This window comes from Rhinatrema bivittatum, chromosome 3, assembly GCF_901001135.1.
Source record: "Rhinatrema bivittatum chromosome 3, aRhiBiv1.1, whole genome shotgun sequence".
Lineage (NCBI taxonomy): Eukaryota > Metazoa > Chordata > Amphibia > Gymnophiona > Rhinatrematidae > Rhinatrema > Rhinatrema bivittatum.
In genome coordinates this window covers 199546042-199559562 of record NC_042617.1, presented here as the reverse complement: position 1 = coordinate 199559562, position 13521 = coordinate 199546042, and the positions used below count along the sequence as shown (strand labels likewise).

The following is a 13521-nucleotide window of genomic DNA, read 5'->3' as shown; positions in this document are numbered from 1 at the left end:
GCTGTGCCCGGGCGGCGGCGCGGGTGGTCGGCATGGGGGGCGGAGGCCCCTGCTGTGCAGGCAGCTTTGGGGGTTTTGTTGCAGCTGGAGAGGAGGAGGAGATCCCGGGCCCGTCCAGCCGCGAAGCATGATGGATGCGGGAGGGCATGGTGCCGGGAGAGGCTGCGGATCGGTGGGCGAGGGGAGGCGACGGAGGCGCAGCGGCGGCAGCGTGCGTGGCGGTTCCCGGATGGAAGGAGGCGGGCGCCCCAGGAGGGGCCGCGGAGACGGGTAAGTTGGAGCTGCGGCGTGGGGACAGGGATCGGGGGGACAGGAGGCGACGGGCGTGGGGGGATTCCAGTTACAGCTCCTCGACCTCTACGTCGCCCTCTCGCGCGGAGGGACGGTGCGGAAGGGGGGTGTTGGGGGTAGGCCCCCGGTGCGAGACGAGTAGCCCCGCGTCGGCGGCGCTTTCTGAATTGTGGGAGGGGGTCCCGAGGCGATTGGTGAAGCGGATAAGGAAAAGGAGGTTCGTCAATATATTTACGCTGTGGGAGGGCAGGAGGGGTGAGAAGCGGTTATCCAGGACAGCAAAGAAGAGCATGCGGCGGAGCGGGTCGGTGCCGAGACTCGCCAAGTATGTAGTACATTGGCTGCGGGGTTTCTTAGGTTGGTGGGCGTGGTCAGCCACTTCGATCCGTCCCAGTATGGGGCGTTGCTGTCCTCCGCGGACAGCATTCTGGGTGCGTTTCGGCCTTTGATGGTTGGGCTTGGCTCCCCTATGATGGGAAGTTCCGTGACAAGATGGCGGGGAGTACACTCATGTACTGGGGCACCCAGGATATACATCTGTGGCGGACGCAGATGACCAACAGGAGGTCAGGGGGGGCACGGAAGGGCCTCACGGGGGGCGCGGCGGGGGGCTTGGCGCCGGGGGGAAGGGGCAGCCCTTTCGTGTTGGGGGGCGCGGGCGGGTGAGACAGGAGTCCGGAGCGCGGGGGGGGGGGGGGGGGGGCTGCAGACGTTAGAGGCGCTTCAACTAACTCAACTGTTTGTTTCCTGAGTGCAAATTCCGGCATGCCAGCGCTACTTGCGGGGGTGCTCACGCCGCCACTAAGTGCGCTCAAGGGGTGGGAGGGGGGGGCTGGAAAGGGGGCCCAGTAGGGACGTGTTGCCGTCCACGGCGGACTCCCCTATCTGTGTGGAGGCGCTGGTGGAGGGGCTGCGGGTTTACCCGGATCGGGTAGCCGCGGTCTTGCTGCAGGAGGGGTTTCGGGAGGGGTTTCGGATCCCATATCAGGGCCTGGGGTAAGGGGGTAGGGCAAGGCATTCCAAGTCTGTGTAGAAACGGGCGCATGTGGCCAGGGCCAACCTCTGGGACGAACTGGACTTAGGTAGAGTGGTGGGGCCGTTTTCCGGACAAGCCGTACGTGCAGATGCACTTGTCACCGTTGGCGGTGATTCCGACGAGCTTATCCCTAGGGAGGCGTGCACGGTGAAGTACGCGTCTTTCGACGAGGCGGTGGGCATTGGTCCGTAAAGCGGGGAGGGGGGCGCAGCTAGCCAAAGCGGACATCGAGTCCGCCTTCCGGCTGCTCCCTATCCACCCCTCGTCGTTTCCGCCGTTGGGATTTTACTTCGAGGGCGGTTACTTCTTGATCGTTGTTTGCCAATGGGTTGCGCGGTGTCCTGCGCCTTCTTTGAGGCGTTCAGTACGTTTATTCACTGGGCCACCAGGATCCATACTGCATGCGCAGATTTCTTATTTGTGGGGCGGGGTGACTCGGAGGTCTGTTCGCGGCAGTTGCTGGGTTTCCTGGGGGACTGCGCAGCGATTTGGCGTGCCCATTGCGCAGGACCAGACGGAGGGCCCGGTCACCAGGTTGCCCTGCCTGGGAATAGAGTTAGATTCGGAGGCCATGGCGTGCCGCTTGCCGGAGGAGAAGGTCGCTCAGTTGCGGGATTTGGTGCACAGGGTGAGAGGGGCGGCGACGGTTACCTTGCGACAGATGCAGTCGCTTATCGGTTCCTTGTATTTCGCCGGTCGGGTGATCCCCATGGGGAGGGCGTTCCTTCATCGCCTGTCCTGCCAAGACGTCGGGAATTCGGGCAGGGCATCACTTCATTAGGGTATCGCGACCGGTGCGGGAGGAGTTAGGAACATGGGACGCCTTCTTGCACTCGTTCAACGGGATCCGGATGATGCCCGAGCCGGAGGTGTCCGGTATGGATCTGGAATTGTATATGGACGCGGCGGGGGCGTTGGGTTGCGTTCTATACTTTCGGGGCAAGTGGTGTGAGGCGCCATGGCCGGCGTCCGGGATCAACGGGGCGTGGTGTGGCACATTACTTTCTTGGAACTGTTTCCTATCATTGTGGCACTGACCCTACGGGGGGGGGACTTGGCGAATACACAGGTAGTCTGGTGGTGCGATAATTTGGGCATGGTGCAGGTGGTTAACAAGCAGGCGGCACGATATCCCAGGGTATCGACTTTATTGCGGGTCATGGTCCTGTTGTGTCTTCAGTGTCATGTGACTTTCAGGGGGGTTCAGCGCATTATAGCTGATGCTCTCTCTCGTTTTACGAGGGATGTCTTGCGGGCGGCGGCGCCTCACGCGGCCCGGTGGGGAGAGCAGGTCCCAGAGCACTTGTGGAACTTCGGGGCGTTGACCAATGGGAGTTGATCCAGCGATCTGTGGCCACGGCAACGTGGAGCTCCTATGTAGCTGGGGACTATGCTGTGACTCGTTTGCTGTTCTCTTTGGACTGGGGGGAGGACGGGTGCGGGAGGCTGAGGTGGTGTGGTTCATACTGTGGGCGAAGGGCGCGGGCTTTTCCTTGGCGTATGTCCGACGCCAGTTGGCGGGGTTCGCGTTCTTTCAGTAACTGGAGGGGCGCGGTAACCCGACTCGTTGTTTTCTAGTCAAAAGTTGTTAGACGGGTGGGAAAGGGGGGGGGGGGGCGTAGGGAGGACGTGCGCAGGCCAATCCGGTACGGGGATTTGCTCAGGTTGGCCACTGGGTTGCGGGGGATATGTAGTTCTGGGCATGAGTTGGTGTTGTTCCGTTTGGCATTCTCCTGGGCGTTCTTTGGGGCCCTTCGCATTGGGTAGCTCGTTGCTCGGGCTGGAGGGGTTGCTGATAGGCGACGTGCGTGTCTCCATGGCGAGGGTAGCGATCCGTATTCGGAGGTCCAACACGGATCAGACAGCAAAGGGCGCGTGGATTGCTTTGGGCCGTGTTGAGAGCGGGCGGGAGTGTCCGGTGCGCTTGGCGCTGGCTTATGGTTCGGCAAGCCCGGGGGTGGGGGGGACATTTCCCGGTGCCTGCGGATGGTTCCCCTCTTACCCGATATCAATTCGTGACGGTCTTGCACAGAGTGGTGGTGAGTCTCGGGTGGGATGCGACGCAGTACACGTCGCCCTCGTTTCGTATTGGTGCGGCCTCGACAGCGGCGGAGCTGGGGTGGCCGGCGGAGCAGATAAGGGCGTTGAGGCAGTGGCAGTCGGTGGTTTTCCGGGCTTATGTGCGGAAGTGACGCCTCCGGCGGGTAGGGAGGCGCCTCTGGCGGGTAGGGAGGCGTCCTAGCATGGCTGTTTGTAACAGGTCTGTTTGTATTGCAGATCGACCGGGAGGTGGCGTGACCGGGGTGTGCCTGGATTATGGGCCCTTCCTTTGTCCGGAGAGCCCACCAACGGGCTAAGCGGAGGCCTTGTGGAGAGCAGTTGAATTTGAATCGAGGTGGTAAAATGGTAGGGGCCGCAGTGGGGGTACAAAGGCCGTAACCGGTCTTTGTTGGTGGCGGAAAAACCCGAGCCATATGCTGGATTGTGTATTGGAATAATGTTATGGACTGTTCGGAGGGGGAGGAGGAATGCCCGTGTAACTTGGGGCCGTTACACGGGAAGGCCTAAAGAGCAAGGGGGGGGCCGATGCTCAGGCCGCAAAGCTTACCCTCGCTCATGCCGTGGCGGGGTAAGTGGGGGGGGGAGGGGCAGAGCGCTAGCTTACCACCGGGCCGCGGTGGTAAGCGAAGAAGAGGAGGCGACCAAGGAGGTGGAGGGGGGCATTGTTATTGTTATTTGAATGCATGTTAAGATAGCGGCTCGGGTTAGGTTAATAAACTGCGGCCTTTGTTAATACCATACAGTTGTCATGTAGTTTTATTACAAGGGGGGGAGAGAGAGGAAATGCAGCTGCCGGAGCGAATGTCTCGAGTCCCCATGTTAGAACTTATTTTTTAAACACAGCTAAACTGCACTAACCACATCCTCTGGCAACAAATTCCAGATTTAATTGTGCGTTGAGTAAAAAGGAACTTTCTCCGATTTGTTTTAAATGTGCCACGTGCTAACTTCATGGAGTGCCCCCTAGTCTTTCTATTATCCGAAAGAGTAAATAACTGATTCACATCCACCCGTTCTAGACCTCTCATGATTTTAAACACCTCTATCATATCCCCCCTCAGTCGTCTCTTCTCCAAGCTGAACAGCCCTAACCTCTTCAGCCTTTCCTCATAGGGGAGCTGTTCCATTCCCCTTATCATTTTGGTCACCCCTCTCTGTACCTTCTCCATCGCAATTATATCTTTTTTGAGATGCGGCAACCAGAATTGTACACAGTATTCAAGGTGCGGTCTCACCATGGAACGATACAGAGGCATTATGACATTTTCCATTTTATTCACCATTCCCTTCCTAATAATTCCCAACATTCTGTTTGCTTTTTTGACTGCTGCAGCACACTGAACCGACGATTTTAATGTTTTATCCACTATGATGCCTAGATCTCTTTCTTGGGTGGTAGCTCCTAATATGGAACCTAACATTGTGTAACTACAGCATGGGTTATTTTTCCCTATATGCATCACCTTGCACATATCCACATTAAATTTCATCTGCCATTTGGATGCCCAATTTTCCAGTCTCACAAGGTCTTCTTGCAATTTATCACAATCTGCTTGTGATTTAACTACTCTGAACAATTTTGTATCATTGCCTTCCCCCTGCGCTGGCCCTTGGTGATTTCACCTGCACCGGGAGCATGGAGGGGGGGGGGGCGCCATTTCATCCTTCGCCTCAGGCAGCAGATTGCCTTGAGCCACCCCTGCATGGTGGTGTATGGCTTATGTGTCAGGATTTGATATGGAGTGTGTTTCTTTGTCTGGGTGCTTTGGCCTGTGTGCGTGGTTTATGGCTCTGTGTGTAATGTAGTCTATCTACTTGTGTTTCTGAGTCGGGGTGTGGTGTTTCTACCTGTGTGTTTTTGTCCGAGTGTGGTGTGTCTGTGCCTCTCTCTGTGTCTGTCTGTGCTGTGTCTGTGTCTGTCTTCTGGCTGGAAGTAGTGTTTCTGTTTTTTTCTGTCTAGGTGTGTTATGTCTCTGTCTCTGTGCCCATCTGGGTGTTGGGTTGTCTGTGACTATGTGTGGGGTGTTTCTTGTCTGGATATGGGGTAATTGTGTCTGTGTCTGCATGTGGCATGTCTTTTGTTTGGGTATGAGGTAATTGTGTCTGTGTCTGCATGTGGCATGTCTTTTGTTTGGGTATGAGGTAATTGTGTCTGTGTCTGCATGTGGCATGTCTTTTGTTTGGGTATGAGGTAACTATGTCTGTGTTTGGAGTCTTTGTGTCTATCTACATATGTCTGTGTGTATCTGTTTCACTCTGTTGGTCTGGGTGTGGGATGTAGGGGTATGTGGGTCTGTATGGGTATGAGGTATGTGTTTCTCTTTGTGTCTCTCTGGATTCGGGGTTTCTCCCACTCTGTGCCCATGTGTGTGAGCAGGGGCGGCTCAAGGGAATCTGCTACCTGAGGCAAGGGATGAGATGGTGCCCCCCACCTCCACCCCAAAGCACAGTACAGGTCAAATCATCAAGATGGTAAGGGGGTAAGGTCTCTTATTTTATTTATTTAAAAATGTTTGTATACCGCCTTTACAAATATAGTTTGATCAAAACAGTTCACAATAAAAAATAAAATAAAAATATAAATAATTGTCAAAAATAAAATAGAAAAAAAATTACAAAATACTGATTAATATAAACAAAATTAGAAACAAAAATATTTTAATTTAAAATAAACGATAGTAAAGGAAACAAAATAGTGCCAAGTACACCAAGTGAGTTACATAGGATTTTAGAATTGTTCTTTTACTGGGATTTTGAATGCTATCTGAAAGAGATATGTTTTTAGCGATTTTTTAAATTGCTGTCTGTTTGATATTTGATGGAGGGAATTAGGAATGGAATTCCAAAGGGATGGACCTACAACTGAGAAAGCTCATTTTCTGGTAATATCTAGTCTAGCTAGCCGTATTGAAGGGATTTCCAATAGGTTTTTAGACAGAGATCTTAAGTGTCTGGTCGGTTTATAAATGCGAAGAATAGAGAATAACCAAGTGGATAAGGGATTATATATGTGAATGAATTATAGTTATAATTTTGTATTGAATTCTGAATTTTATGGGAAGCCAGTGAAAAGACTGAAGAATTGGAGATATGTGATTTCTAAGAGAGGTAGCTGTTAAAATACGCGCAGCAGCATTCTAAATCAGCTATAGTGAATGAAGAGTAGACTTAGGTAAACCTAGATAAAGTGCATTGCAGTAGTCAAGACCCAAAACACCAAAGATTGAAGGACAGTTCGAAAATCGTGTTGAAACAATAACGGGCGAAGCCTTTTTAGTAGTTGAAGTTTATAAAATGATTTTTTTGTGACTTATAAAATATGTTGAGATAAAGATAGGTCTGAATTTATTATAACTCCCAGGTTATAGTCTGGTCCTTTTGGTGATTTGAAATGCTGTGGAAGGAGGGAAAGCAGGGGCCAGAGTTCTCAGAGGAGTAGCAGAGTGTCTGTGAAATTCAGTATTTCTAGGAAGCTGGCAACCCTGCCACACTTCCAAGAGCCCTACCACCTACCTCCCATGTTTCCCCAGCGTTTGCCCCGGGAGAAATGGGGGATGGGTGAATGATAGGAGTCTGTGTGTAGCAAATTCTCTACCGGCCTAGTGCAAGAATATTAGGTTCTCTAGGTGAACCTTTGAGCCTTGCACCCCCTCCTTCCCAGTCCTCACCACACACAATAAATAAGTTTGCATTTATACTAACCAATTTTACATGAAAAAACATTCAAAGTAGAGTTTTCTGAGATAAAAGTATCACAACAACATACATATTATTTTTACAAGCACTACTGTGGTGCCATCCAGAAAGCTCTACAAAAATGTAAAATAAACACTTGGCGTGCATATGATATTAGGCCTATGGTAATGCATGTTGGGTGTGGGCTTTGCCTCCAGAAAGCCATAAGTAAACTGAATTACAATTACAGTAGTATACCTCCCATACTAAGAAGGAACACTAGCTACCAACACTGAAAAGTAAAAACCTTAACTATGAAAAGGCAGCACTGCAGATATTACACCAGGTCCTAAGAACCAATACACCTCCGGTTGGGAAAACAGAAAAAGCCAGTCTGCTATAGATCCTAAAATAAAAACTTCACACTAACAGGATAATTCACCTCAGTTACACATGCAAAACACAGACAGACCCTCACCCAATACAGAATAAAGAAACCATAAAGTATAAATAGAAATGTGTAGATAGAAACTGAACTGGAAATTGCAACAAGCCACACTATATACAGTGCAACAATAGAAAAACAGAAATGCCATTCCTCAAAACAATAAAATCAAGAAATATGAAACAATCATAATAGTAAAACCATACTAATAAAAAGAAAACATATTTCACAACAGCTGATGAATAGCATAACAACCAATAAATAAAATCTCATATAAAAATTATAAAATATTTTCCAAACATTAATAAAATATTTCCAAATAGCAAACACATGAAATATTACCCAATAATTAAACCTAGTAAGAATAAAACAAATCCATACCTGGGAACTTTTGATTTCTAGCCATCCTGGGATTTCTGTGGATTAGTGGGAAAGCGAGATGCGGTGGCAGGAAGGGATGACTTTCTTTTCACTCTCTCTCTGACACACATGTTTATTCACACTCATGTACACAGAGGCTCTCACACAAACACAGGTTCTCACTCTCCACGCATGCTCATACACACAGATGCTCTCACTTGCTCATATAGCACACAAATGCTTTCACACATGCACACATTTGTTTTTCACACACATGCATATACACACATGCTCTTCAAACACATACCCACTCCCCCTACCTCACTCACACGCTGTCAGGCTGTAGGCAGATGAGCTCAGCAATCAGCTACTGCTTTACTTCTGCTGCTTTACTTCTTTACTTGTGCTGCTGCTAAGCCCAGTCTCTTTTTTAGCCACAAGGGGGTCCTTTCCTACTTTGCTGCTGGGCGGGTCCTTCATTGTTTCTCTGTCACCAGTTAGTTAAACTCCATTGGAGGCCCGTGAGTCATTTGTTGTTTTTTGGCCACCAGCAGGTTGGGCTGTGCTGGCGGCACATGAGGCCTTTTCTTGTTCTTCGGCTGCCAGAAGGTTAGGTTCCATCAGCAGCCCACAGGTCCTCTATCGTTTTGGTGGCAGGGTGAGGCAGCCGCTAGAGGAGTTTGGGGGGGGGGAGCAGTTTTTACCACCTCCATGTTTTGCCACCTGAAGCGGCCGCCTCACCCTGCCTCATTATATAACTGCCCCTGTGTGTGAGGTTACTCCTATCAGCAACTTGAAGAGAAACAAAATGGGGGCTTTTAACTACTGGTTGGCAGTGTGGCTGCCTGGTGAATATACTTCATGTACTGTATGTGTGTGTGTGTGTGTGTGTGTGTGTGTGTGTGTGTGTGAGAGAGAGTGTGGGTGAGTGTGAGTGTGTGTGAGAGTGTGTGTGAGTGAGAGTGTGAGTGTGAGTGTGTGTGTGAGTGTGAGTGTGTGTGTGTGTAGATATATATACACATACTCTTTCCTTGGACTGCCTATATATATAGAGAGAGGAACCCATTTTGGGAGGCCCCAACCAATTGCATAAATGGAAAGGGGGCTGCAACTCAAAGAGTTTGCTCACCCTTGCTTTGTCCTGTTTGTCCCAAAAACCTCCTTGAAGTCTCTGTCAGAGCTTAACATAGTAAAAAAAAGGAAGTGGAACTGTGGAGAGGACTGAGATGGGTGGGGCCAGGGCCTGATGCCACCTCTGCAAAGGGGCAGAATTAGGGTCAGTTGTGATCTCCCACACGCACCCCCCCAAAGACCCCCGGTAGGTGAAAGACGGCTGGGGGTTGGGGATGCAGAATCACTGGAGAATGCATATAGAGAGAATGCTTCCATCAGTTTCTAGACAGTTAAAGAACAGCAAGGGCTCCTTAACTGAAGAAGCTGGCTTTTGGATTTAAAATGCATTCAAGTTAAAGTTACTAGAAAATCAATGCTCACTTGCCTCCTGTGGATAACAGATATGGTATAAATATAAGTATGACTTTGGCATAATTTACAGTTTTATTCCAGAACAAAAGTTGCTGCCAATTTATCAATGAAAATATTCCCATATTGCCAATGGGAGAAATGCTAGTGCAGAACTGAAGAAAATTTGCATTGAAGCAAAAGTGGATCAAAACATAATAGAAATTCTATACCAACCTCATATTTTTTTGGATCTCCAAACTCAAGGTATGGAAATTCTGCAGATTCTTCAGTGTGTGATAGGGAAACTGTATGAGCTAACCCTTTCAAGATATCAACAACCCAATTGGTACCTGAAACAAGATATCAAAGGTTAACAGCACCAAATATTTAATTACAACTGATTAACAAGAAAACGTAAAGTGCCATGTAACATTCATTCTAACAGCCGAAAAGACCAGTTGACCCATCCAGTCTGCCCAGTTATTCCTGACCACGCTAGGAAGATATAGCTCAGCTGCCAGCCATAGAAACATGACCACTTGTTTTCTTCCTGCTTGATTTTCCACCCTGCCAGGTAAAAGAGCATGTACGATCCCATAGTTAATCCAACATCCAGTCTCCCCTGCCTTATCCAAGTCCTGCAACAATCCAAACAGCCTCTAAAACCAGAGAGACTGTTGCCCCAGCATCCACTCTTCTAATTCATAGACAGGAACCAGCCTCTACCAACCTGCCAGTACTGACCTGCTTTGGTTTCTGAAACATTTTAGCCTGCTGGTAAGAAAATGGGATACCCCAAGGCCTAAAGTATCGTTTGACTGTGTTTTCTTTATCTGCCCTTGCTCTTGTCCTTATCACCACCTTTTGACCGCAAACCCTGTTCCTTACCATTGTCACACCCACATAAAGGATCACTTTGCTGTGTGAAATTTAATTTATTTAATGACCACACCATTACTCAATGTAAAAAAATAAAGGGGAGGTACTCGTACATGGATATCATACCATCAACTCATCTACGCATGAAATGGTGCCCCAGTACAATCAGCATCGTATGCCACCTTATATCATACAATATTGTAAAGCCGTTATTTTTTCAATGCATTTTCTTTTTGCAAATAAAAACTTAACTGAAATGGCAGCGTATTGTCCAGTCTTTTTTAGATGCTAAAACCTGACTCAGGCTGCATTTTGAACAAAGTCTTCATCAGGGGTAAGCTACTATTCTAAAGCTGCTTGACATTAGCGGGCCTTCATACCCACACACCAGCACCAATAAATCACTACGTCTTATATGCCACTACGTCTTATATACAAAGCATCCAATGAAAACATCAGCTATTCCTGATGAAGTCCTTTTTTGAAATGCCACCTGTATTGGGTTTTGGCATATAAAAAAGGCCGAACAATACCCTGCTCTTTTAGATACATTTTTATTTGCAAACAGAAGATTTATTGAAACAATAACTTCTTTATAATATTATAAATATTATAATATACATATAATATACATATAATATTATATACATATAATCGTATACATATAATCGTATACATATAATATTATATGTATACGATATCAGGTAGAGTATGATGACTATACTGGGGCACTGTATGAAACATTGCTGAGCTCACAGTAGCCATGCATGAGAATATCTCCTTTATTTTTTAATATTGAATAATGGTGTGGTCATTAAATAAATTGCCATGAGGGCTGGAGTGTGGAAACACCCCCTCAGGAGAAGAGCAGGACCACAAGGCAGGAGCTGGGGTTATCTTCTGCCTAGCCAGTCCCCTCCACCACAGATCAAACCCTTGGTTTCTGGGGACTAGTAGGACTTGGCTACGATGGCTGAATATCATGTAACAATTATGAGCCCTTGTACTGTGGCAAAGTTGATGCAGTCTAGTAGGCCTACCTACTAGCCCTTGCTGACAGTTGGCGAACATGTCCTGGTCTGGGACAAGCTGGAGCTTTGCTTATACCAGCCCCGTTCCCACAGGTTGAGCCCTTGGGTTCCAGGGGCTGGCAGGATTTAGGTGGGTCTCGAGAGAAAACCAAGAGAGAGTCCAGGGATAGGCTGAGAGTCAGGACAGGTAGCAGGAAGGATGAAGTCAGAATATACGGCAAGATCAGATCCAGGCGGCAAGCAAGGGAGTAATCCAAGTCCGAGGCAGAGGTCAGGACCAGAAAATCAGGCCAAAACAGACAAGATACAAGACAGGACAAAATAAACAAGGCAAGACAAGACAAAATTCCAAGAACAAAAGACAAAGTGTTACGCTCTCCTCCTCCAGAGGGGAGGAGATAGCAATCTATTATCGCTCACCCTGCCAGGAGGGCGGAGTTAGCAATCTGTTCTGCTTTTCTCCTGAAAGGGGGAGGAGTTAGAAATCTGTCATGATCTGCTCCTCCAGAGGGGAGGAGTTAGCTATCTATAGTGCTTACCCCGCCAGGAGGGTGGAGTTAGTAATCTGTTAGCGAACTGCTGTTAGATTCTCCTGTAAGGGAAGGAGGTAGCAATCTGTTATGGATCAATTCCCCAAGAAAGAGGAGTTGGCAGTCTGTTCAATGATACTCTTCTGAGGAGAGGAGCTAACAATAGGTATATTGTACTTAGCTAATGAGATAGTAATCTATCATGCCTCCGCTACGGAGTAGCAATCTGATATATATAGGTAGCTGGCAAGCCCCATAGAAAGAGAAGTTAGCTATCTATATAATACTTCCGTAAGCGGTGTTAGTGGTCGGTAGTGGTTGGCTCCCACAGAGTGACAGTAGTGTAAGGAATGACCACGGAGGAAATTCTGAATCCCTGGGCTGATGGCAGATGACAGCACACCCAGGAGGAGATCCTGAGAGGAACCACTGGCTAGGCTAGAATATGAAATAAACACAAATAGTTCTTTATTAGGCTGGAAGCTGGACCACCAGTGGTGGCAGTAGTAAGTCGATGTGTCCGGTGGGTCTGAAGTCCTTCTGATACTGGAATATAATCTCTGGGTTGCTGAGCTGTAGAGAGAGACTAGAAGTAGTGAGTAGACAGGGTATACTGGATACAAGATGGTACACTCACAATAGTAGATGTCTGCAATAGTCTCTATGCCACAGAGAGTTTTCAGTACATTCAGGAACAGGAGCCATAGGCGAGCACTGGTTCCTATAAACAGTCTGTAATAAGAACTCACAATAGCTGTATATGATATAGCTTCTAGAGTAGAAGAGAGTCTGTAAAGGATTCTAGGAACATGGGCCCTTGTGGAGCGAGTACCGGTTCCTATCTGCAATCTTGCCAATATAACTCACGATCTCCGTACCTGCAATAACTTCTTGGACGGAAGGGAGTCTTCAGAGCTATAGGAATGTAGGCCTTCGTGGAGCGAGTACCGATTCCTATCTACAATAGAACTCACTGTGTTCACGTCTGCGATCGCCTCCAGGCAATGAGGAGTCTTCTGAGTATTCAGGGATGTAGGCCCTCGAGGAGCGAGTACCGGATCCCGTCTTGGCAATCTGAAATCAAGAAGAGAGAGCAGAGCCCCCGTGGAGCGGGTAGTCCTGGTAAGTTTGAAAAGGCCGAGCAGTGGAGAAGGATTCCCCTCGCTGACTCGGATCATTGTTGCAAGTATCGTGGACTGCTGAAGCAAGTCCTGTTGGAGTTCCTTGCTAACTCATTAGAGATTAGCAAACAAAGACCTTTTAAAGTGGAAATGGATGACATCACTATGGGGGGACGCCCCCGAGGTTCCCGCCCTTGCTGGTACAAAGTCTGGAGCGCGTGTGTGCGCACGCCCTTACGTCGTCAGGAACATGGCGGATCCGTTGCGTCAAGCCAGCCCGGGGACACCGGGACCAAGAGGCAGGGAGAAGCCGCGGCTGCATCTCTCCGTTAGAGCCGAAGGGAGTCGCTCCCAAGGTAGAGAGGGTGGAGCGAGGGCAAGAAGAGGCACGAACGCAACACAAAGCAGGCAGACAAGGAGGGAAAAACAGAGACAGGGCAAGGCTGGATGGAGCAAGGCGAGGCAGGGCAAGACAAGGCGGATGAGGCACAGCTAGTTGAAGTAAAGCTGGAAGGTAGGCTTGGACGAGGCAAGGAAGATCAATACACGCTGCTAACAACAGAATGACCCTTTGCAGAGGCAGGGCAGAGAGCATGGCTGGGGCCTTTAAATCCAGTCGCATGATGTC

At 48.8% G+C, this 13521-nt stretch overlaps 1 protein-coding gene across 1 annotated transcript in view; it reads right to left on the bottom strand.

Moving 5' to 3' along the window:
* The window catches only part of LOC115087214 (sulfotransferase 6B1-like), a 65417-nt gene that overhangs the window by 39361 nt on the left and 12535 nt on the right, over positions 1-13521 (bottom strand). Inside the window, exon 2 of the mRNA XM_029594111.1 lies at positions 9567-9682. Coding sequence (XP_029449971.1) covers positions 9567-9682 — 116 coding nt within the window. The remainder of the gene's footprint in view (positions 1-9566; positions 9683-13521) is intronic.